The sequence below is a fragment of the Saccostrea cucullata genome, unplaced genomic scaffold (genome assembly GCF_032062105.1).
Source record: "Saccostrea cucullata isolate Sc308-1 unplaced genomic scaffold, CSIRO_AGI_Scuc_v1 ctg1380, whole genome shotgun sequence".
Classification (NCBI taxonomy): Eukaryota; Metazoa; Mollusca; class Bivalvia; order Ostreida; family Ostreidae; genus Saccostrea; species Saccostrea cuccullata.
This window is the reverse complement of record NW_026928293.1, coordinates 42,676-64,442: the sequence shown is the minus strand read 5'-3', so window position 1 is coordinate 64,442 and position 21,767 is coordinate 42,676. Positions and strand designations below refer to the sequence as shown.

The 21,767-nt window shown below is 34.1% G+C and overlaps 1 protein-coding gene across 4 annotated transcripts in view; it reads left to right on the top strand.

Moving 5' to 3' along the window:
- Positions 1–21,767, top strand: part of LOC134277070 (pericentriolar material 1 protein-like) — a 28,486-nt gene continuing 6,719 nt past the window's right edge. The window contains exons 1-28 of one of the 4 annotated variants that reach the window (XM_062759337.1): positions 1–82; positions 1,230–1,380; positions 2,054–2,290; positions 3,133–3,321; positions 3,458–3,556; positions 3,893–3,979; positions 4,192–4,323; positions 4,613–4,633; positions 5,996–6,202; positions 6,490–6,603; positions 6,696–6,789; positions 6,944–7,068; positions 8,743–8,968; positions 9,220–9,361; positions 9,516–9,677; positions 9,926–10,081; positions 10,274–10,474; positions 11,212–11,335; positions 11,506–11,653; positions 12,762–12,939; positions 13,248–13,372; positions 13,759–13,935; positions 14,050–14,090; positions 14,304–14,481; positions 14,848–15,469; positions 15,591–15,649; positions 15,740–15,935; positions 16,217–16,457. In XM_062759337.1, the coding sequence (XP_062615321.1) occupies positions 1,234–1,380; positions 2,054–2,290; positions 3,133–3,321; positions 3,458–3,556; positions 3,893–3,979; positions 4,192–4,323; positions 4,613–4,633; positions 5,996–6,202; positions 6,490–6,603; positions 6,696–6,789; positions 6,944–7,068; positions 8,743–8,968; positions 9,220–9,361; positions 9,516–9,677; positions 9,926–10,081; positions 10,274–10,474; positions 11,212–11,335; positions 11,506–11,653; positions 12,762–12,939; positions 13,248–13,372; positions 13,759–13,935; positions 14,050–14,090; positions 14,304–14,481; positions 14,848–15,469; positions 15,591–15,649; positions 15,740–15,935; positions 16,217–16,457 (4,428 nt within the window). In that variant the 5' untranslated portion in view covers positions 1–82; positions 1,230–1,233. Of the gene's footprint in view, positions 83–1,229; positions 1,381–2,053; positions 2,291–3,129; positions 3,322–3,457; positions 3,557–3,892; positions 3,980–4,191; positions 4,324–4,612; positions 4,634–5,995; positions 6,203–6,489; positions 6,604–6,695; positions 6,790–6,943; positions 7,069–8,742; positions 8,969–9,219; positions 9,362–9,515; positions 9,678–9,925; positions 10,082–10,273; positions 10,475–11,211; positions 11,336–11,505; positions 11,654–12,761; positions 12,940–13,247; positions 13,373–13,758; positions 13,936–14,049; positions 14,091–14,303; positions 14,482–14,847; positions 15,470–15,590; positions 15,650–15,739; positions 15,936–16,216; positions 16,458–21,767 lie in introns of all 4 variants that reach the window. The other 3 variants (XM_062759336.1, XM_062759339.1, XM_062759338.1) reach the window with 3 other exon arrangements.

The window sequence follows — 21,767 nt, the reverse complement described above, 5'->3', positions numbered from 1 at the left end:
TCAAAATGGCTTCCATGGAATTTCTGAGGAACGCCGAGCAGTGATGCAGACACGCTTAAATTAAAAACACACAGTAAGTAATGTACGAAGCAAGTATTTTTTCATTCTGCTTTTGCGATTTATTGACTTATTCAATGAATCTATTTTGCAGATTTTGCTGTCGTGGTCATATTTTTAAAATTTTGTCTCTGATTGAAATGCAAATATTCAGCATGCAACCACTTGCACTGAATAAGTGAATTTCATGTAGATTCTAACAAAATGTATTTGAAGTTAACTGTACTTCGACTGTCTATGATAAACATAAAAAGAAACGGGAGTTTAAGAATTAAATTTTGTTGATATTCACCGAGTCACTCGATAAAAATACTTGAGTTACAAGCACATGACCATTCCGAATTTTCTCCAAAATAATTACAGTGGAATATTAAAGTATAAAGACTCTGTATAATTATTTGAAAGTAATATGAGAGATTTTTATGTTAGTTGATTTACAATTCATATACCATATTCTAAAACACCTTTCTTTGTGAGTGGTATCTGGCAAAATTGTCCCTCTTGTACTTTATCTTTCTGAAAAAAAGGGTCACATTCAAACAGAAAGAGAGAGAGAGTAGAAAACATATTTTGAGTAGAATCATTTTGATGTTTTTTACCTCTTTCATTTAAAGACAAAATTAAAGCGATGCTCGTGAAGCGAGCTCAATAGACTAACGTGAACAGAGGAAATTTGGAATGAAATCTGTACATACGTCAGGCAAATTTTTCTGTGAAACATTCCCAGAATTCTCCTTTGCTACCCAATGCCCTTTGTGTGAATAAGTAAATAAATAATAATGTAAAGCATAAAAGGCTTTCCGTTTGTAGAAATCTTTAAAAGAAACAAAAAATAACTCTGCAATGTCTTTCGATCAAAATTGCACTAGGTCTATAGTTTCAACCAGACGCTCGGCTGTCTCCATAAGCTCCGACGAGCTCCGTGACATCGTTTTTTGATGGTACAACTGCGCTCGCCCCAACGGTCACACCGTAAAACATATTATCATTAAAACCTTGGCAAAAGAAGTGTTATGTCTTTAATATGTGTTTAATTCCACAATTTTTGTGTTTTGGGATATTGGCCCCTCTTTCCAAATGTTATGAAGATGTATGTGGTTAAGCTCATGTTAATCATTTATAAAAAGTGATTGTCTTGTATATGTAAAAATACAGGGTACTTTATCTTTCAGAGATATGGCAACTGGAGGGCATCATCCATTTAAAACTGCGGCCACAGATCCGAGACCAAGGGGAGGCTGGCAGAGAACTACTAGTGCTTCTGATAAAGATGATAATTTTAGTAATCATAGCAATCAGCTGGAACACCGCCCTAATAACTGGGTAATTAGAAATTTTAAAGACAGGTTTGCCTTATCTAATTAGCAGACTTTTATTTATATTTCCATTATTCATTCTTGTCCATACCCACTGCAGAAAAAAAATCATGTTACGTACATATTGCAGGGCTTCAAGTCTTTTTCATTTTCATGTTAGTGAAGAGAAATATTAATATCACATATTACTTGAGAAGATTTTTCCATTTGCGAGATGCTTACTATTTTTTTCTGTTAAATAATTTAATTGTTTGGAGTGTTTTAATTTTCTAACGTTGCTGTTTTATAAAACATTTTGGAATTTTATATAATTTTTACTCTTGATTCAATTAACAATCACATTAATTTAATTTCAAAGAAATAGTAGACCTGTACTTTGCACCTATCATGCCTGTCACAAAGCCTAATTGATTTCTAGAATGGCATTCTTTTAACTTCATTAGGATATTGTTACTTTTGATGAGAAAAATTATTAGTTTTTGTCAAGAAAAGCAGCATACGTACATGTTTACAATTAGGCTCATAAATATTTCATTGAAAAAAACATTCAGTGTAGTTTCACTTCACCACTTGTAGATCAAAATATTCATCATAATTGGATGTCTGTCCATTATTCTATAGTTTCTATTAGATACTCTAGTTCTGGCTGTCTGTCTCTATGTAGAATATTTTCAACCTAGGACTTTTCTGACTGGAAGCCAAGGGCTCCCATAGATAATACTAAACGCAGAAAGAAAGGCAATCCAGAAAGAGAGAGGGAGCAGTCATTATGTCTCGACTCACCACCCCCCTCTGAAAAAATTCGTCACACGCCTTCTACTTATCCTCGCACTCGAATTACCCCATCTACACCAACCTCTCAAAGAGTAGCTCTTGAAAATCTGCGTCAGCAGTTAACTTTCAGTGATCAAGAAGATGTAAGTATCACTGAATAACTTGGGGCATGCAACTTATCCAAGTTTATTTTCTTGGTAAAAACATGCATATGTAAATGCTCCTGTTGGTATTTTTTAACTCATATAAAGTCATTGGTATTTCTACTTTCTTGCTAGTTGTATCCTTGCTTTTATATCATTCATTCCACATGTTTTTGTTGCTGTTTTCAGTTTACTAATTATCTAACAACAGAGTTTATAATTAATTTGGCTAACAAAAATACATGATTTATCTGCAACAAGAGAATGGCTTTTTTGAAGCCAACTCTGAATAATTTTTGATTTATTTTTCGGTACTACAAATTTACATTATTAAGAAAACAAAGTTTTTATCCATTGATTGATTGAATGATGAATAACATGAATTTTTTTTTTTAAAACATAAAGGATATTATTTTAACCTACTGCATGTATTGTGTAAACTATTAAGATATAAAGTATATGTGTATATAAAGTGATTGAAATTTACCTTAAAATACCTAGACAAGAGGAGCTGACTGTTGATAAAACTTTTCAGCCCCATCAAAGATCTTCTAGCTCCAAAAAAGTACTGCCTTTTTGTCTGTGACAAAGTTTGTGTCTCAGGCGATTGGAGACCATGCCTTTTCAAACAATTGTACATGTAGATGGTAGAAAATGAAATTGTTTGCTGTTTTGTTATTTTTAATGGATTAAGCAGTACTAAATGACTTGACAATCAGGGATATTTTTTATCTTATTAAGGTCCAGAGAATGAAAATTTCTTTTTTTGTCATGTTTCAAAATATCCTGATAGAGAGATCTGAACTGAAAGTTTAAGAATCATTTAACATTCTTAACAGCAGGTGAGCAATGATAGTGGAAAGAACAATGAGAGAAATATGCCGTCAAGGAGGGCCAACATCCCAAACTTTATGAGGCAGGACGTGTCACGCTCCAGTGAAGAGCTGGCACCAACCAGAGAATCAGAACCACGCATTTCACGTAGTATGTACTCAAAGAGTGCTCGGGATGAAACACCAACACTTGATGGGGTAAGATTTCTTATCTATGGGAAACTTTTGACTTTTTTTTGTTTGAGGTCCATTAACATCAAGTGTAGTAAATGAGAGAACTTTTAAGTACGTTAACAATGTAAACAGATTTTCGAATTCCTGTGATTTATTTCAGACTGATGGAGGACAGATTGTTGGGAGACTAATGCAAATTCGAGATTACATCAAACAAGCCAAGTCCATGATGGATGCTGTAAATAAATCTGGTTCTCAGGTAGTATATTCCTTTAAAATTGTGACATTAATATTATAAACTGTATGCAGGGAAAATTTTCCAAATTTTGATTTTAATTTCAACCCTTCTGCCTAAGTCTACAGTGAGCAAAATCAAATGAGACTGAGTTTTATCTATTTGCCTGGGTAAAATTAAAATGGGGGAGAAAAACATAGCAAGTGTAATGGGGCAAAACTAGCATGGGATGAAAATAACCTACCATACAGTAAATATCATTCATATTTAAATGTTTGTCTTTTAATGTTATGTATCTCATCAAAGAAAATAATAGAATACACATGTTTCAAACTAATACATTGTTTTCTGTTCTTGCAGGCTGAGGATGTGGGAAAACTCAAAAAACTGCTGGAGAATTTGCAAGAACAAGAAAAGGCATATTTGTCCCTGCTTCAACAACTTTTGGTTTGTTTCTCATATGTATTGGTCTTTTGTTTGATTATTAGGACTTCAGAATTTCACTTCAGATTTCAAACCTGTTTATAAACCAACCATTGTTACATGATAGAAAGTGGTGATAGCAAATCGGAACAGGAAAATTTTACCTATTTGTTTTGGTTCAAGACCATGAGAAAGGATTATTGCTCGTATAAGCCAATCTTTTTTTATTTCGTTAGTCAATGAAGGAGGACTCGGCTTCCTTACTGGACTCGGTAAACCAGCGTGACCAGCCTACCAGACCAGACACGGCCGAGGACACTCAGTCTGTCGAGTTTGATCTCCAGTCTGAGACCTCAGAGGCAACCACTGTAAGTTATGACACTTTCAATTTAGAATTTAGACACTCAAAAGTTATTTGAAATTTAAAATTTAATAATTTAGCTGTTTATATGTCAAATTACTAGATCATGTTTTTTAGTGGAATGTTTATCTTATTGTCATGGTTATCTTATTGTTGTCATGAAATATTTTGCTTCAAAAGTTAGTCAGATTCAAAGAGGAAAAAATCTATGTTCTTTATGAATCACAATTTTCTGTGGCATCCATAAATGAGAAATCTGAAATAGCAAATTCATTTTGCATTTTGATTTTTCTTAGAGTATGCAGTATCGACTTTTGGTATGTTATTTACAGTAAATGTCAGTAGCACCAAGCTTTTGTTTAAAAGTGAATATGGTTTCTTTAAATATTTGTGTTGAGTTCTTTGGGCTTGAAACAGAAAGAGTGCACAAGAGAGAAAATAATTTCATTGAAATTTTATTGCTGCTTCTTGTTTGATAATTTTGTTGTTGTTCACCATATTCAAAGTAAAGTCAACAAAATTTATGTGTCTTCATTTGGAAAGGCTAAAGTTTGTAATCTTTAATGTCAGATATGTTTACATACACATGCTTACAGAATGACAAATATTGTGATATACTAATGTACGCTCTATTTATTTTTAATTATTGATTAATTTATTTTTTTGCTTTGATTCAAATGATGTCATTAAATTTATATCATATGATGAATTATGAACATGCAATATGACTGATCATTCTATTAAGCAAAAAAGTGGTACATTAAGTACTGGCTACAAACCAACTTTTTTCATGACAAGAAATATCTGAGCATTCAGGAAATATTTCTCATTGCGAATATATTATTCATCTAATGTATTAACGAAGCAGATGGATTCCAAATTGAAGAATAGCAAATAAAAGATGTCGTAAATAATAATTCATTTACAGTAAATCTCATAATTACACAAAGTACTGTCTAATTGAAACAAGGATTTTAAAAAATATATTTTTTTAGTATACTACTACTGGAAAATGGTTCATTTTACAATGTACGTAAAGAATGATGAGATTTCGGTTTATAAATAATGTATTAATTTAAAAGAATTCACAGTCAACCATTACCTCTATTAAATGCTTAAAACTAGAGGTACCGTGTTAAACTAGTCTGATAATAACAGAGTTGTTCATGTATCATTACATTTCATTGCAATAGATGCATATTATTATCCAGTAAAAAGCATCAGGGGTTCAAAATTTTTTTTGTCATGGTCAAGTCCAGGACTTAAAGAGTAAATTTTAGGCCGTGTTATTTACCTATACATCATTAAATTTATGTTATTTATAATTTATTTTCATTTGTTGCATAATAACAGAGTTGTTCATGTATCATTACATTTCATTGCAATAGATGCATATTATTATCCAGTAAAAAGCATAGAATTTTAGATAATTAGACATTAGATCTGTGTTCTTTAGATGCCTCCTTCTAGATAAAGTTTGCTTTAATTTTGAACCCCTGTAAGCATAGAATTTTAGCTGTGTTCTTTGGATGCCTCCTTCTAGATAAAAATACTGGTTGAATGTGCTGATTTTTATCAAGATGGTACTGTTTTTCAGCAGTGATCCAGAATAGCTCCTACAAAATTTATAAATTCTTGATTTATTCATGCCATTATAAAATGGAGTTTTATGTTTTCAGGCCAACACAGAAGATGTTCTGTATAATCAGCTGAACCAGGGACGAGGCAGCAGCCGAGGTTCGCGTCCTCAGATTGAGGAGCGACTTGGGATGTTTGAGGTGGAGGACCAGGATGAGAGGACCTCACTCATGTCAGACATTGAAAACGCTCTAATGCGGAACACTGACAGTTCCCCCAGACAAGAACTGGAGTGGGAGGATGAATATGTAAGTTATGGTGCTCCAGATGACGTTGTATACTGTGGTTTCATGAGTATTCGATGAGCACCAATTTTGGAGGAGTTCGTTGTTGAACCGATCCACGAAATTCAATGTTCATTGAATTAAGAAATATGTTATTCATTTGTATAGGCATTGCTTTTGTTCTTGAAATTACGTATCCTCAAAAATAAGTGTTTTACAAAATACACGAAAATTGATGAAACCACAGTATATCAAAAGCAGTGATGGGATTTTTCTGGGTTGACTATTGTAAAGGTTTTTGTTATTACCAGGGTGTAGATGCTGATGTTGAGGAGCTTGCAGCAGCGGGAGGTGATGTGGAGGGTTTACAGGCACTGCTGTTACAGGAGAAACTCCTCAAAAAATTAAAGGAACAACAAGAACAGGTAAAAAAAAAATGAATAAAGAAGATTGAGAAAAAAATTCTATAGTGTGTAGAAATCTTATATTCAAAGGGATTTTTTTATCTGTCATTCAGATGCAGACTCTCAAAGGCAGACAAGCCGCATTACTTGCCATACAGAAAGATGCAGAAAAGAAATTAGCAGAGGTTCGAGAGCGAGGAAATCAAGGTTTAACTTTGAACATTTCTTGTGTTATTAAAATTAGTATGTTTTTTGTCAATATATTGTATTTACTTCTGCTATGATTTTTGTTCATATTTAATTTGAATATTTTGTGAAACAGTATTGAGAATGATTTGTTTTCTTGTTTATTTTGTTTTAGCCTCAAGAGGAGTACAAAACATCCCTGTAGAGATACCAGTAGAAATTAACAACCCAGGGAGGAATGACTCCTCATCTGAGCTGAATTCAAGGAGAAATTATTTAAGAAATGAGTTCAAAGAACAGGTAAGAAATGGGGTTTTTAAGGCTGTTTATGCTATATATTATAGGAAGTTATATGGCCGTGTGTTTGTTAAAAATATAATAAAATGTAAAATATGAATCACAACATGGTACCATATTTGGCCGAGTATAATATGCATTGATGTAAAATACGCACCCCCCTTTTTGAGTCTGAAACTGGGAAAAAAACGCAGTTCGGATGTATTATACGCAACAGAAAAATTTACCAAGCGATGTTCTGAACTATAAAAATCACGGTAATTTGTTACGAAAATCGGCGCAAGAATTAGGTGTCAAAAATTTACTGAACACACTTTTTTTTAAAATACACACTTTACAACTTTCTCTTAATCCTGACATTCCATATCGCTGCATTATTTATTCATTTATTTCAACAAAGCACAAGATAATGCTGCGTAAAAGTATTAACAGATTTTTTTAAAGAATAGTTACGGTGATTTTGAAATTATGCGTCTCCATATTCTTAGATGAAATGATTTTATTTCAACAAAGCAAGAGATATTGTCGAAAGTTTTATCAGTTGTCATATTTAATTTTGGTTCTAGATAATCATGCTTAAAATTATCTTACAATATTTTAACAGGAAACGAAATTGAAACATCAAAGTATTTATTTCTTTAAGAAGACTACGATTTTCCTCTTCTGAATCTTTGTGGATATCTTATTTTCTAAATGATACCACTTTTATTAAAAGTTTTAGCATAATTTATATTTCATTTCTCAACTCTCAATTATTTAAACAAGAGGCCGATAAGTATAAGATAAGGTAAAATTAGATTTAACAAGTGTTTAATTGTTTAAGTGCCGTAATCAACACATGCTCACCATGCTCACACATACGAAAGGTCATAAACCGACCCCCAATTTTTAACAAAGAAAATAATCACAGCAATTAATATGGCAGTAAATAATCAGTGCTCTAACTGTAAAAACATTGCTTTGGAGTCGGTAGACAATTAATTGCCCCGAGGGGTGTTGATAGGTAATTATCATTTGACCAGTGCACGTGTGTCACAACATTGGCTTTTGGGATATTGTTAATATTGGCAACTGAGTTATTTTAAACCTAAAATTAATATTTATTTTATTGTATTTCATTAAAAAATTATTTATTACTTTGTGTGGTGCATGTGCACTATCATTCCGGAAGCACGTGACATAGCTATGAGTGAACGTCTAAAAATAACATCAGTAATGGCGGCCTCCTTGGAGACAATCAACATGCAGCTCAAATTACTTTTAACTTACTTTTTCATGTTATTTGGGCATAAAAAGATTATGAAAGTGACATTTTTAAGAAGCATACCTTCCAACAATAACTTTCCGAAGTTTAAAATATGGCAATTAACAAAAGAAATTGCATATGTCTCTAGGTAATACTACGGTATGTACGTATGATAGCCGTGTTTCACCTGAAAGAAAAACTTGTCAAAATCCCATTGTGATGTAAAATACGCATCCCTTTCTCACAGAAATTTATTTTAGGAAAAAAGTGCGTATTGTATTCCCCTAATTACGGTATTTGAAACAATTTTTAAGATTCAGAGCCTTAAGGAAATGAAATCTACCCACTGTGTGTATTGTGCTGAACTGTAATTACTACATATATTTGCTATATGGGCTTCTCTAATTTTTTATTGACATTTTGATTTACAGAACACAGATTTAATGGAGAGACAGAGTAATCCGGAGGTAGAGGCGGCTGCCGCTGCTGCCACCAGTGCCCTGGAGGAGGACAGACAACTGCTGAAAGACAAGCTGAAGGAACTGCAGGATAAGAAACAGAAAATGGACACCCTGCTGCACGAACTGAACTCCTTACGTAACGAGAGGAGCGAGGTCATGACACAGCTTAATAATGCTTCAGCTAACATTCCTCAGGGTAAGGAAAGTAGTCATAACAATATGGTGGAGGGATTTAAAGTTTAGTTTTTAAATGATTTTCCTAAATATTATGTCTTTGTTTTTTTTTTTTTTAAAGAGAAATAAATGAAATAATGCACAATGCATTTTAATCAAGTGTACTGAAATATTTTTGTGTGCATATTTCATTTGAAGCAAAATTTTTTAAAAAGATATGTATTAAATTTAAATGAAGATGAAGGTGTTGTTATTGTCCTGATTTCGTTATAGCCAAAAGTTTGCCTCCACCTCCAAGACCCTCTGCCTCTGGTGTACGTTTAAATGCAGGAATAGCATCATTAGCAGAGGCAGACCAAACAGCTGCTGAGGCTCAGGAATTACAGAGTATACTAGAGGCCAGGGAAAAACTCCAGTATGTTAACAATCCTTGTTGTAGAATTGAATATTATGTATGAAATTAAACATTGTCTAAAAAAGTCTTTTACATGTGCCAGTTATGAGGCTTATGATCAGTGCATTTGCTTAGCTATGCTCATTGTAATTTGTAAGTGAATTTTTTTTCACAGAAAGCTTCAAGAAGTAAAGGAAAGGCTGAATCAGCTTCGTGGACTTGTACAGTATTACCAGACTTCTACTGCTGCTGGGGAAATTCCTGCTGTGGATGAAAGGACAGCATTCCAGAACATGATAGAGGGATATGGACAGGGAATACCTGCCCAAAACATTATGTATGATATTACATGGCAGCTAACTTATTGTCATTATTGAAATATTAGTACAAATACCAAAACTAATTGATTATAGGGTTATAGTTACATTCACTAAGTTTTTCAAGTAAAGAAACCAAAAGAAAGGTGGAAATGTAAGGGTTATAGATAAATACTGTGTCAATACGAGTATTTATATCTGAATCAGAATACTGATCAAGAATCGCATGTAATTTTGTAAAATGAATTTTCTGTTTGTTGATTTGCAGACAAAGTCAGGCGTCTGGTGGAGTAGAACCCCAGGCCAGCACTGTATCAAAGTCAGATGAGGACAATCGCTCTCAGTCGGACAGTTCAGAGTCCGAGTCCAATCTCTCTAGTCTGGGACCCTGGGGAGATGACCCAGAAATACAGGAAAAAGTCAGGTAACTGTTCTGTACAACCACAAAGTGGACATAACATTGAAAGAAATAACATTTTGTTTTAACTTATAATTTTATGTCTGCAAAATTTTTTTATTTAAATACTAGGTAAAAATACATGAAAGTAAACATGTTAAAAGTCATTTTGCCATGGGAAGGAAAGGCATGAAACATTAACATTATTTTCAATTTCAGGAAACTGAAGGCTGCAAAAGAGAAACTGAAGCAGCTTCAGGGCATTGTGTCCATGGTACAACATACACCAGACGCAGCACAAGCTCTCCCTGACAGTATTACAGAACTAGCTGCCACACTGGAAGTGGCACAGCCAGAGTACACTGAAGAAGACGATAAAAATGAAGCAAGTGAAGGGGAAGTGCCAAACAGAGCAGAAAGGCAAGTTCTTTATCAGGTTCCTAAAATTGAATGCAAGATTTTGTAAGAAACATGAACATTCTTTGAAATTAGAAATGCCATCAAAGCATGATCAATCCAGTCCCATTTCTAACAACATTCATTATTGTGTTGGGAACCTCCCCAAAGTCTTGGATCTTGGTAACAGCTACAAATATTACCATTGTACAGTGTAGAAAGAAATCATTCATAAATATTAGTGTTATTTTCAGACCTGTTTACTCTTATGATTTCGCAGTGTTTTTTACGGATTTTTAGTCTAATATATGTCTCACGTTCTGCCATTATGAAAATACAGAAATACGTCAGTTTGGAATTTAACAGTTAATTTTCGTTATGATCTGTCTTAGTTTCATGCTTTTTATCGCTAAAAAAGAAAAAGATTTCAAACACATAAGTGATGTCAGGTTGCCAAAACGCTGTGGTATTATAAAATGACAAAGACCATGTTGTTAAACCATGTTTTTATAATCAGAAAAGCAGTTGTTCTCTATTAATATATATAAAATTGATGGAAAGTGAAATCCTACTGGCAAATGCCAAATCTCACGGACAATTCTAATAAAAAATACTGAGAGATAATGATATGGGTAAACAGGTCTGTATTTTCTAACAAGCAGACAATCCCAACTCCAAGAATTTATCCTTATTGACAGGAGTTTACTAAAATACATGTACATTAAAATTGTTTATCTGACAGTTGGTGCTCCTTATTTTAGAGATTCTTTCTATGAAGCCAAAATGCAGGAACAACTCCAAGAGCTGGAGCAGCTGAGGGATGAAAGACAAAAGTTACTGGCAATCCAGCAGGAGTTACAGTCCCTGCATGATAGATTCACTGTGGTAAAGTGTTTTGTCAAGTTTCCTCAAAGTATAAATCCAAATGGTGTAAGAATTACATTACACTAAGTTTAGTTCACTTGTGAAACTTGTTTTTAAAAAAGTGAAAATGTTTATGTATTACAATTGCTCAATGTGAAGTCTGATTAAAAAAGTTGTTATGTATGATATAGGAGAGAGAGGAAGGTCAGGAGGAGGAGGAGGAGACTGAGGTGAAGACAGAGAAACCCAGGAAACAGGAGGACACGGTGGACGCCTCAGCACCTCAGGACGAGGAAGTCAGCAGTGAACGGACACGCACCAGTGTCCCCGTAGTCACATGTAGGCTTATATCTCACACAATTGTAATAATGTTAAGGTGGCTCATTACATCCACAGTTTATTTTAGATTTCAATACAGCACCACTTATAATGTAGATGTCAAATATCCAGATGGGGGTATTGATATCATAAATATTTTTTATAGAATTTTTTAGTTTTTGTTTTATTTTAGTGAAATGTTTTATTTCAGGTTTATTATTCACAGCATTTCAGAACTTTCAGTGCCAAATGATGGGCATCTTCTTAAGACAAGTACACACAGTGAAAATACCTCATAATACCTAATAATAATTTTATTAGAAAAAATAATTTTCTCCTAGAAAACAATTAATGTCATTATCTTTTTAATCTATGCACAAAAGATTTTAAAAATGTGTTCTGAAGAGACAAGGAATGTATTTTAATGAATTACATGTGTCAAATTGAATGAAAAGAGTTTAAACGAAATGAAAAATCCAATTTAAAAAATATTTGGTATAAAACGTCCACTTTCAAGAGTTACCTTTCCTAAATAGCCAAGACTCAAAACACTATGGAACGTTTGACATTACATCTAAAATTCAGAATAAAGCTTTAAATTGCCAGAGTATACATTTAAATCAATAAAACAAATATATGAATTAACACCAACACAGTAAATAGCGCAATTAAATAAAATTTTATTTACAACAAGGTTGTAGATTTTAACTCGAATTTCCTCCATACATACATGTCAGTGATTGATAGAGTTCCCTGCATGCATGGCTATGAAATTGACATTACTTGTTTGGCGAAGATTTGACTGTTGCTTTCTTTTTTTTCTGCCTAAAAGCAATTCTTCTTGGTTTATGCATAATGAATCCGTTACTTTGTTTTTCACTGTTTACAACACCGCATGTTTCATCTATTTTTAAAGCGTTTTTTAAAGGTCAGGGTTTATCCATATAACTCGTCCCCTGAGCAAACCGATCGACACAATGGAGGTTTATTTTTTTGTGTAGTACGTCATCAAAAAGTGGTGTAATGAGCCTCCTTAAGTGAAATGCAGCTATTAACGTCATCAAAACATTTTTATTTAGACTAGAATGATTATTTTAGATGGTGACTTTTGAGATTCTTGTTTTAATAGTTTCCTCCAATGATGAAGTGTATGGTAAGATGAGAAAACAGAGGATGCTGAGAGAGGAGCTGAGACAGAAGAAGCGGGAGCTGGAGGCCATTATGAAGAAAGACGGCAGTCGTAAGCAGTACGGCAAGAACCAAGACAACCAGAGTGACACTGTCTCATACACAACAGATGCTTTCGGGTAAATTTCTTTTCAGTGTCCTACGTAGAATTAATGTGCATCAGATAATCTTCGACCTACATGATAATCTTCGACCTACATGTAACATTGTGTGGTAGATTAATGAAACAACATTTTTATATAATTATTAGAATTCATGGTCTTGTCAAGATTTGCCCTTAGTATGCTTTTGAAGCATATTGCTTAAAAAAATTGCATTGCAGGTTCATATTAAATTTTCGTATAAGGAAGGCACAATAAAAAACTTGATTTACATCACTTTCATGGTTCTAAACAAGTTCTAAAATTGCCCTAACTATACTCTTCAGAGTGAGTGCCAGTGCTGATGCTACGATGGCTACCTGGGGGGGATCCACGGTGGATAATCTGGAGAGTATTACAGAGGACGATGACGGACAACAGGGAGCAAACATGGAGGAGGAGGAAGATGATGGTCAGTCATATTATCTGTTTTTTAAGTGGAGAAATCTTACACCCAGTCAAATAACTGTTAACTTACTATAGACATACTTTTTCCACGGGGTTATAATTCTGCAGAATCTTTATTGCTGTTTTAAATATTCTGTTGATAGAAAATTATTCAGATTTCTTAAGACTCTCACTATTTGCTTTACATGTATACTAAGTAAGATGGGACAAATTTCCGCAGAAAATGTGTGACCGTGTACATAGCAGAAATTTATATCTCATGGATAAAGTACTTTTACAGTATTTGGATAGGATTAAATTCAAAAAATAGATTGATAAAATTTATAGGAAAGATTGATTGAATGTACTTTAATATAACAGTGAAGTACAACACAGAGGGTTATTTTGTAGGATATCCCAGTGATGGTATTTTACAAGTAGAAGAAGAAGAGGAGGAGAATGATTCTGACAACAACACTTACACTATAGAGAATGACGTCCGACAGCGAAGACAGGCCAGGGAACAGCAGAGGAAGAAAATCAAGTCATCCAAACAACAGACCTTCCCAAGGTCCAAGGATGCCAAAGGTCAGAATTTCAAGATTATGAGCTACAGTTGTAACAAATATGTGTTTTTTCCATTCAAAGTTTTTTTTTTAACCTTCAAAAATTGTGTATTTTAAACATTACAATTATTTACAGGGGCAAGGCCAAAGTCCTATCGCAGGAGAATGAAACAGGAGGTAGCTTTTAATATACTAGTATATTATATATTTCTAACAAACTTGAGTTTTCACTATTGAATTGGACACCTCTTCCATAGGAAAAAGCAAAAAAAAATAAGAGGATTGAAAAAATACAAAGTTCATAGGGATTTTGACAACATACAACTGGTTTTTCTAAATGATTTGAGGTGATTAGTCTCCTAGTTCTTATTAATGGAGCTGTTTTTACAGAACTACAGAGCTCCTGAGGATATCATTCAGGATGATGAGGACAATGGCACCCCCATGTCGTCCCCGGGGGGAGGGTACGATAATCTACAGCAGCAGCTGGAGAGGACAGCCACCCTCTGTCAGAATCTGCTGGCCAATCAGAGCAGCAGTATGATGCAGGCCAACCTTAACAATACAGGTCAGAAATGACGTTAAAAGTTGAATGTTTTTACTTTTTCGTGTGGGCTAAAAAATGATAATACTTCTCAAATCTCAATATTATTCTCATATTTACAATTTTTTTTCAATCAATTTACATGTACATCTGTATGCTAGATGTACTGTATTATGTTAAGTAAATTATTCAGTATTTATAATTTTATGTATACTATCAATATTTTTACATGTATATCTAGTAAAAAAAATCCAAGGTTTCGGTAAAGAATGTCTCTCTATTATTATACTTTGATGCAATAGTTTTAAGGAATAGTAATTTTACAAGAAGTAAAATAATCAAGAGGGCCTTAACAAACAGGGATTACAGGAATTCTGCTAATGTTTTCAGGCTTTGGTCTTCATGGCCCTGACCCTAATACATTACAGCAGCAATTACAACAACAACAATTAATGCTGACCTTAAATCAATGCCTACAGCAGATAACCATGCAGCAAGTGGAAATGCAGAACATGCAGAGACAAATGCAGAATCTGTCTTTAATGTTTGAGCCCTCGGTCCTGGACCCCAGATTCCCTGCCCTGCAGGCTCCGTCAGAAGACCCCACAAGATACAGGTCCCACACATCCCTGCCCTCAGGGCTTGACTCTAGGGGCCTAACTCCAAATGCATCAGTAGGATTCAATTTTCAGCCCAGACCCATTCCAAACAGAAGTAACGAGAATCTGCTGCTGAGTGAAGCTGCTGGAGGGATCAATGTCACAGAGGTGTTTGCATACAACAGACCAGAGGCTGCGGAGCAGAGTAACGTAGAACAACATCGCAGAGGAGTACGTAACAAGAGCACCTCTGTAGGACAGAGTAGTGCTGACAGGAGCGTGAAGCGTAAGACGTCCAGTCTCTCTGACCGTGGCCGGAGACAGACGTCGCAGGCACAACAGTCCAGTTTTACCGAGAGCCCTGATGTAGTTCCACCTCTCAACTTACAGGAAATACTCAGGAGAAAGAAAATGTAAGGCCTAGTTTTCTAGCCATTTAAAAAAATATATTTCTTGAATGAATGATTTATCTTTCATGCACATAATTTTCATTAAAAAAACATAATAATGAGGTCACAAATACTTGATTTACAGGCAAGGTCAGAATACCCAGAGTGAATGGTCTACTATGTCTCTTGCCTCAAGTAAACATGGTAAGTATTGAGGGCACTGGTTTCAGATTCTGATTTTTTCTTTACTTTTTGTTTTCTTGCAAGTTTAACCTCATGTTTTTCATAAATTAGGTGAGAATACAAGTCCAGATTCCAGAAGCAGGGGGCAAAGAGGTTCAGGGGTCCTCAATAGGGATTATCGCCCTGGTCTTAGTGCAGGGATCAGCGGGGCGGGGTTCCAGTTAGAAAACAGCAGTATTGCCAGCACTGTATCCAACAGATTGCAGGCTGAATCTCGAGCACAAGAAAACATGGGTCAAGATTTCAGGTAACTTGCAAAGCACACAAAAAAGATAATTTAATGACAATGAACAAAATACAGAGAATGACTATTTTAAATTGTTAATGTTAAAAAAAAAATCATGATAGAAAAAATTATTTAAGGTAGTTTTATAAAATTGTATTGTTAGTGATTGTATGTGTATGTTAGAAATATTATATAAAATACATACAAAATATACAGTAAAGAGTAGATTCATGTCCATGTTCCCTATCATACCACCTTGCTTGTATGTACAGGAACATTAAATATCTTGATTTTCATTGCAGTCTTTCCAATGAGCAGACTGAGTTTTCCCTGTTTGAGACTCTGAGAGAATCCATCTACTCTGAAGTAGCCAGTCTGATCTCTCAGAACGAGAACAGACCTCACTTCCTGATAGAGCTCTTCAGGGAGCTCCAAGTCCTGACCACTGACTATCTACGTCAGCGGGTTCTCTACAGCATCAGGGACATTGTCTCAAAGCATCTAACTGAACAGGCCAGCACCAATAACTCAGTCCTGGAAGCAGTGAGTCAACCCTTAATAAATTGAATAATAATGCATACAAGTACAGGAAAACTCATTTGGTATGAACACGGATATTGCGAATTCACAGATATACCAAAGTTACCTAGGATTCCCAGCTATATAAATTTAACGAATTCCTTATACGGGTGTAACGAATTACAGATATAGCGAAGTAATTTCAGAGGTCCCAGTGACTTCGTTATAACCGAGTTTTACTGTAATTACATGTAGTGTAATTGTGTTTGATGATGTTGATGTTTTTTGGGGTTTTTTTTGAAGATTCAGCACAATGTTCAGGAATGAGGATATGTAAAAATCAAGATTTGGAATTTTGAAATATATTCACACATTTTTAGCTCATCTCAACGAAAGTGGGGGAGCTTATGTAATACCCTCGGCGTCGATGTCGGCGTCCCAGGTTAAGGTTAAGTTTTTTGGAGCAGTTTTCTTTATTAGTACTTCTATGTCCTATATTGATTAGACGTGCATGGAAGATGTTTCTTGTGTGTTTCATTGTACCAGTCAAAGTTTCAGATGCTGCAATTTCAGCAAAGGAATGACCAGATTAATGTTTTTGAAACAGGTTAACATTTTTGGTGCAGTTTTTATACGCCCGTCTTAAGACGGGATGTATTATGTTATAGGCTTCATTCCGTCCATCCGTCTGTCTGTCCATTTCGTGTCCGGCTCATAACTTCAATACTATTAGGCCCAGGATTATCAAACTTTGTCAACTGATACTTCTTGGGTAGACGGTGTGTCGCACACAAAAAGTAGGTCGCTCTGACCTTTAATAAAGATGCTATGGCCAAATAAGGAAAAATCCTGTCCGGCTCATAACTAGAAAACTATTAGACCTAGAGCTTTCAAACATGGCAAAAGTAAACATCTTAGGTAGAAGGTGTGTTGTGACCTATTTCAAGGTCAGTGACCTTTGATTTCAGTGAAAAATTTTTAAAAACTAAGTCTTTTAAATTTTAAATTTCATAATCCTAAAAAAAATATATAAAATATAGTTGTATCCTTATTAAAAAGTGTTAAATCAAGTAAAAACTTATTTTTTCATCACATACTTTTCAGCAATCTGTAACAAATGTCAATGTTAGGCCATTTAAATTGCTCATCAATTTTTTTAAAAATAGGCGGGCGGGTGGCTTTTACATATTTTTTATTTTTTCAATTTTGCAATTTTTTATTGACTTGCTCAACAAATGTCATAGTAAAGGTTAATGATTTTATTATGGCCTTAATGAGAGGAATTCAGTTTTTCCCATGGGTATAATTATCAAGCACCGGTCAAGAAGAATTTTGATAGCAGAAATTTGCATGTCAAATTAGAGAGAAATTAATGAGTTTAGTGTGAGGAGCTTCTCTGATCAAGCAGGTGTTATCTAAATGACCCTTGGGAATTGGGCAAATGGGATGCCAGCCTGTTGGATTAAAAATAGCTCTTGTTGGCTAGCCTAAGTTTTAAAATGAATTTGATGAAAAGTACCGGTAATTAAAACTGATTTGATAGTGCATAATTAACTAATCTGATATTATATAATGAAATATTAATTTAAAATCCAATTCTAAGGGGTCGGGTTGAATCAGCATGCCTACTTGTTCATATGAATTAAATATAAAACCTGTCTGACATTAAATCTCAAAAAAAAAAAAAAAAATCAATGAGTATTTTATATGTTTTAAAAGTGTTTTAGGGTAGAAAGTGCAGATCCATTGATATCTTTGGAGTAATGAGGCCTAGAAAAAAAATATGTTTGTTTCCGCTTTCCCGACCGACCCTAATTTATAGTGCCGACCCTAAATTTTTTTTAATGCTTTTTTCCCATGATGTGCAAGATTTCAACCAGGGAATTATAGCCTCCAACTCTGCAAGCTTTTCAAGACAGAAAGAAGTTTGGGTCACCTTTCTATTATAAGTTAAGTCACAGTAATGCTTGAAAACACCATTTCTTTTGTCATTAATAGAGAGGTTTAGCAATCCAACGTGTACGTGTACGTGTAGCACCAGAAATATGTGCATTACGTCATCACTTTTGCTAATGACGATTTTCTACACGTATCCTCTTACGCAGGTTACGTGTAGATTGCGAAGTACACGTAAGTCAAAACTTGTAGCTTATAATTCTTTAACTGCTGTTTATTTTTCAAAAAGTGTGTTTCTGTAAAACCTGAATATTTAATGCAAATACTGAAAAAAGAAATGAACGTTAGTAATTGAAAAACATTAATTTATAGGGAGTTAAAATCACAACATCTAGATTTTCGAAACAGGCTTTGATCGATTAAAAATATAAGAAATCTGTACAATCTTTTTCTCATAAGTACGTGCATATATTTATATAAAACGGTCATATACGTATCAAAATCATTGCTTTTTTGGGTGATTTTTAAATATAAACCTCTTTTACATTCAAAAACTTACAAGTACAAGTACAGGGTATACTTTGCTAAACAAGAAAAAAATGTTAACGTGTACGTGTAATTCTAACTTGTAGTTTACACGTACATGTACACGTACAAGTGAGCTTGCTAAACCTAATGTTACTTCTATACACATTTTGATTAAAGAAGCAAAAAAAATTTTTTCAAAAAAAAAAAATTGCCCATCTACCTACCCTATATTTTTTCAGCCTGAAAGCGGAAACAAACATATTTTTTTCTAGGCCTGAGTAGACAAGCATCCAGTCAAAGATTAATTAATGAGTTCAATGTAGGAAGGCTAGCTGTCTCAATCATTTCTTTAGAGCATCTCTTATCTGTATCCTTTGGGAGTTAGTCAGAACTGCTGGTCAGTTTATAGCATATGTCATTTGATGGCCAGTCTTTATTTTCAAAATTAATTTGGTATAGATTAAGTTGTTAAGACTAATTATATATTGTTTAATATGATGGGCATTTGACAAAGTCTAACTCATCCAGTATAGAAATCTATCAATGATGTAATATTTGATATAATGCCTACAGCACAGGGGATGGATAAGCAAATATTTTAAGGAATGGAAAAATCATGGAAATCTTAGAATCAAGGTTGACATGATTTTCTTGCACTCTTAACTGTTTAAGATAATTGTAATTTTTTGACGGGCGTATCATGCTGTGGCGTGGCACTTTATTGGTGTAGGTCTCATTTCCGAGTAACTATAAGCCCTATGTTGACCAAACTTGCATGGATGGTACATCTTAGAATGCACACTATCAGGCTTGCTTCGGATGCTGAATCTGACCTACATTTTCCGGTTGAGTGAACAGGTTTATGTTTCGGTGCAGGTCTCATTTCCAAGTAGCTATGAGCAATTAAGTGACCAAACTTGCATGAATGATACATCTTAGGATGCATACTACCAGACTTGCTTCGGATGCTGAATCTGACCTACATTTTCCGGTTTAGTGAACAGGTTAAAGTATTTGGTGCAGGTTTCATTTCCAAGTTACTATGAGCCCTATAATGACTAAACTTGCATGGATGATACATCTTAGGATGCATACTACCAGACTTGCTTCGGATGCTTAATCTGACCTACATTTTCCAGTTGAGTGAAGAGGTTAAAGTATTTGGTGCAGGTTTCATTTCCAAGTTACTATGAGCCCTATAATGACCAAACTTGCATGGATGGTACATCTTAGGATGCATACTACCAGACTTGCTTCGGATGCTGAATCTGACCTACATTTTCCGGTTGAGTGAACAGGTTAAAGTTTTTGGTGCAGGTTTCATTTCCAAGTTACTATGAGCCCTATAATGACCAAACTTGCATTTCCTTAGGATGCATAACTTTTTTCCGGTTGAGTGAAGCCCAAACTTGCATGGATGATACATATAATTCCGATGCTGAAACTTGCATGGATGATACATTTTGGGATGCAAACTTTGAGGCCATCCTTGCAAAAAATGTTTCTTTGGAATTGCTGGCTGCCTTCGGATGCTGAATCTGACCTACATTTTCTGGATTAGTGGAAAGGTTAGTTCTTTTATACAGGTTTCATTTCCAAGTAACTTTGAGCTCTATGTTGAGCAAACTTGCATGGATGATTTATGCACACTAAGGCCATCCTTAAAAAAAAATGTTTTTTTACAAATTTAATTTTTTTACAAATTGAAGCTAAATGATATAAAATAAAATTTCAATGAACAGTGGTAATTTCCATTTATTATCCTCTTTCTTTTATTTTATTAATATTATTTGGTCTTTTATTTTACACAGAACGGTAATATTATTCTCGTTTAGATGTTAAGATTTTTCATTTAATAATAGTTACTGAAAAACTTTTATTCGCGACAGATATACACAGATTTACCATGGGTAAACTAGTTCAAATATTAATTTTTAGATCATTTAGATGTTAAGATTATGTTCATTTAATAATAGTTATATTTCAGCATCAAACTTCTAGTTTATTTAAAGAATCTTATTTAAACAATACTTTTTACAGACTAAACAAATACTTTTAAAACAATGCTTGTTAACAGTTTGAACCACACAAAATTTCTTATTTGGGATGTTTTGTGTAAAACCGGGATAGTATTTCTCTTCAGTTTTAAATTTATACCCTTTTTCCTTTGTTAAAACATTATGCTTGCAAACAGTTTGAACCACACAAAATTTCTTAGGAATAGTTGGGATGTTTTGTGTAAAACCGGGATAGGGGGTATGCATACTCCACCGATAAAGTCCTTTCAAACGATGGCAAGGTCAATGATCTTGTGACCTTGACTGTGACCTATATGCTAAAAATAGCTTTTTACACTTTTTGCCATAACTTTTGAACCATAGGAGATAGGGACTCATATTTGGTATGCATTTTACTTTCATGACACCATGTTTTAACATTACGTTTCAAAAACTCTGTACACTTTTTGCGATAACTTTTGACCATAGATAACATTTTTCCTTTGGTATTTGGGATAAAACGTTTTTGATCCATGTAATTTTTTAAGTGGGAACTAAACGATCTTTTTTTTTTCAACATGACGGACTTAACTTATCAAGTTCAATGCGCAGTCTATTACAATAGCTCTTTCAAGATATCAATGTATCATTCCATTTAATTTTTTATTCACCTTTTATTTTTATAGAGATGCATAAAAGTTCTGCTCTTCAACACAACGCTTGAATGTTTCCAACATCTTGAACATGGTCTGACATTTTGGCGGCTTTTATTTTGTCAAATCACCACCTATAATCGCTATATCATAAATACTATGAAGAAAGCGTTTTATTGACCCGAGTTCTTAAATTAATGTGAGCTCAATCCCGACTTTAAAAAGCTATTTTGACGAACGAACTAACTTGTACTAAACAA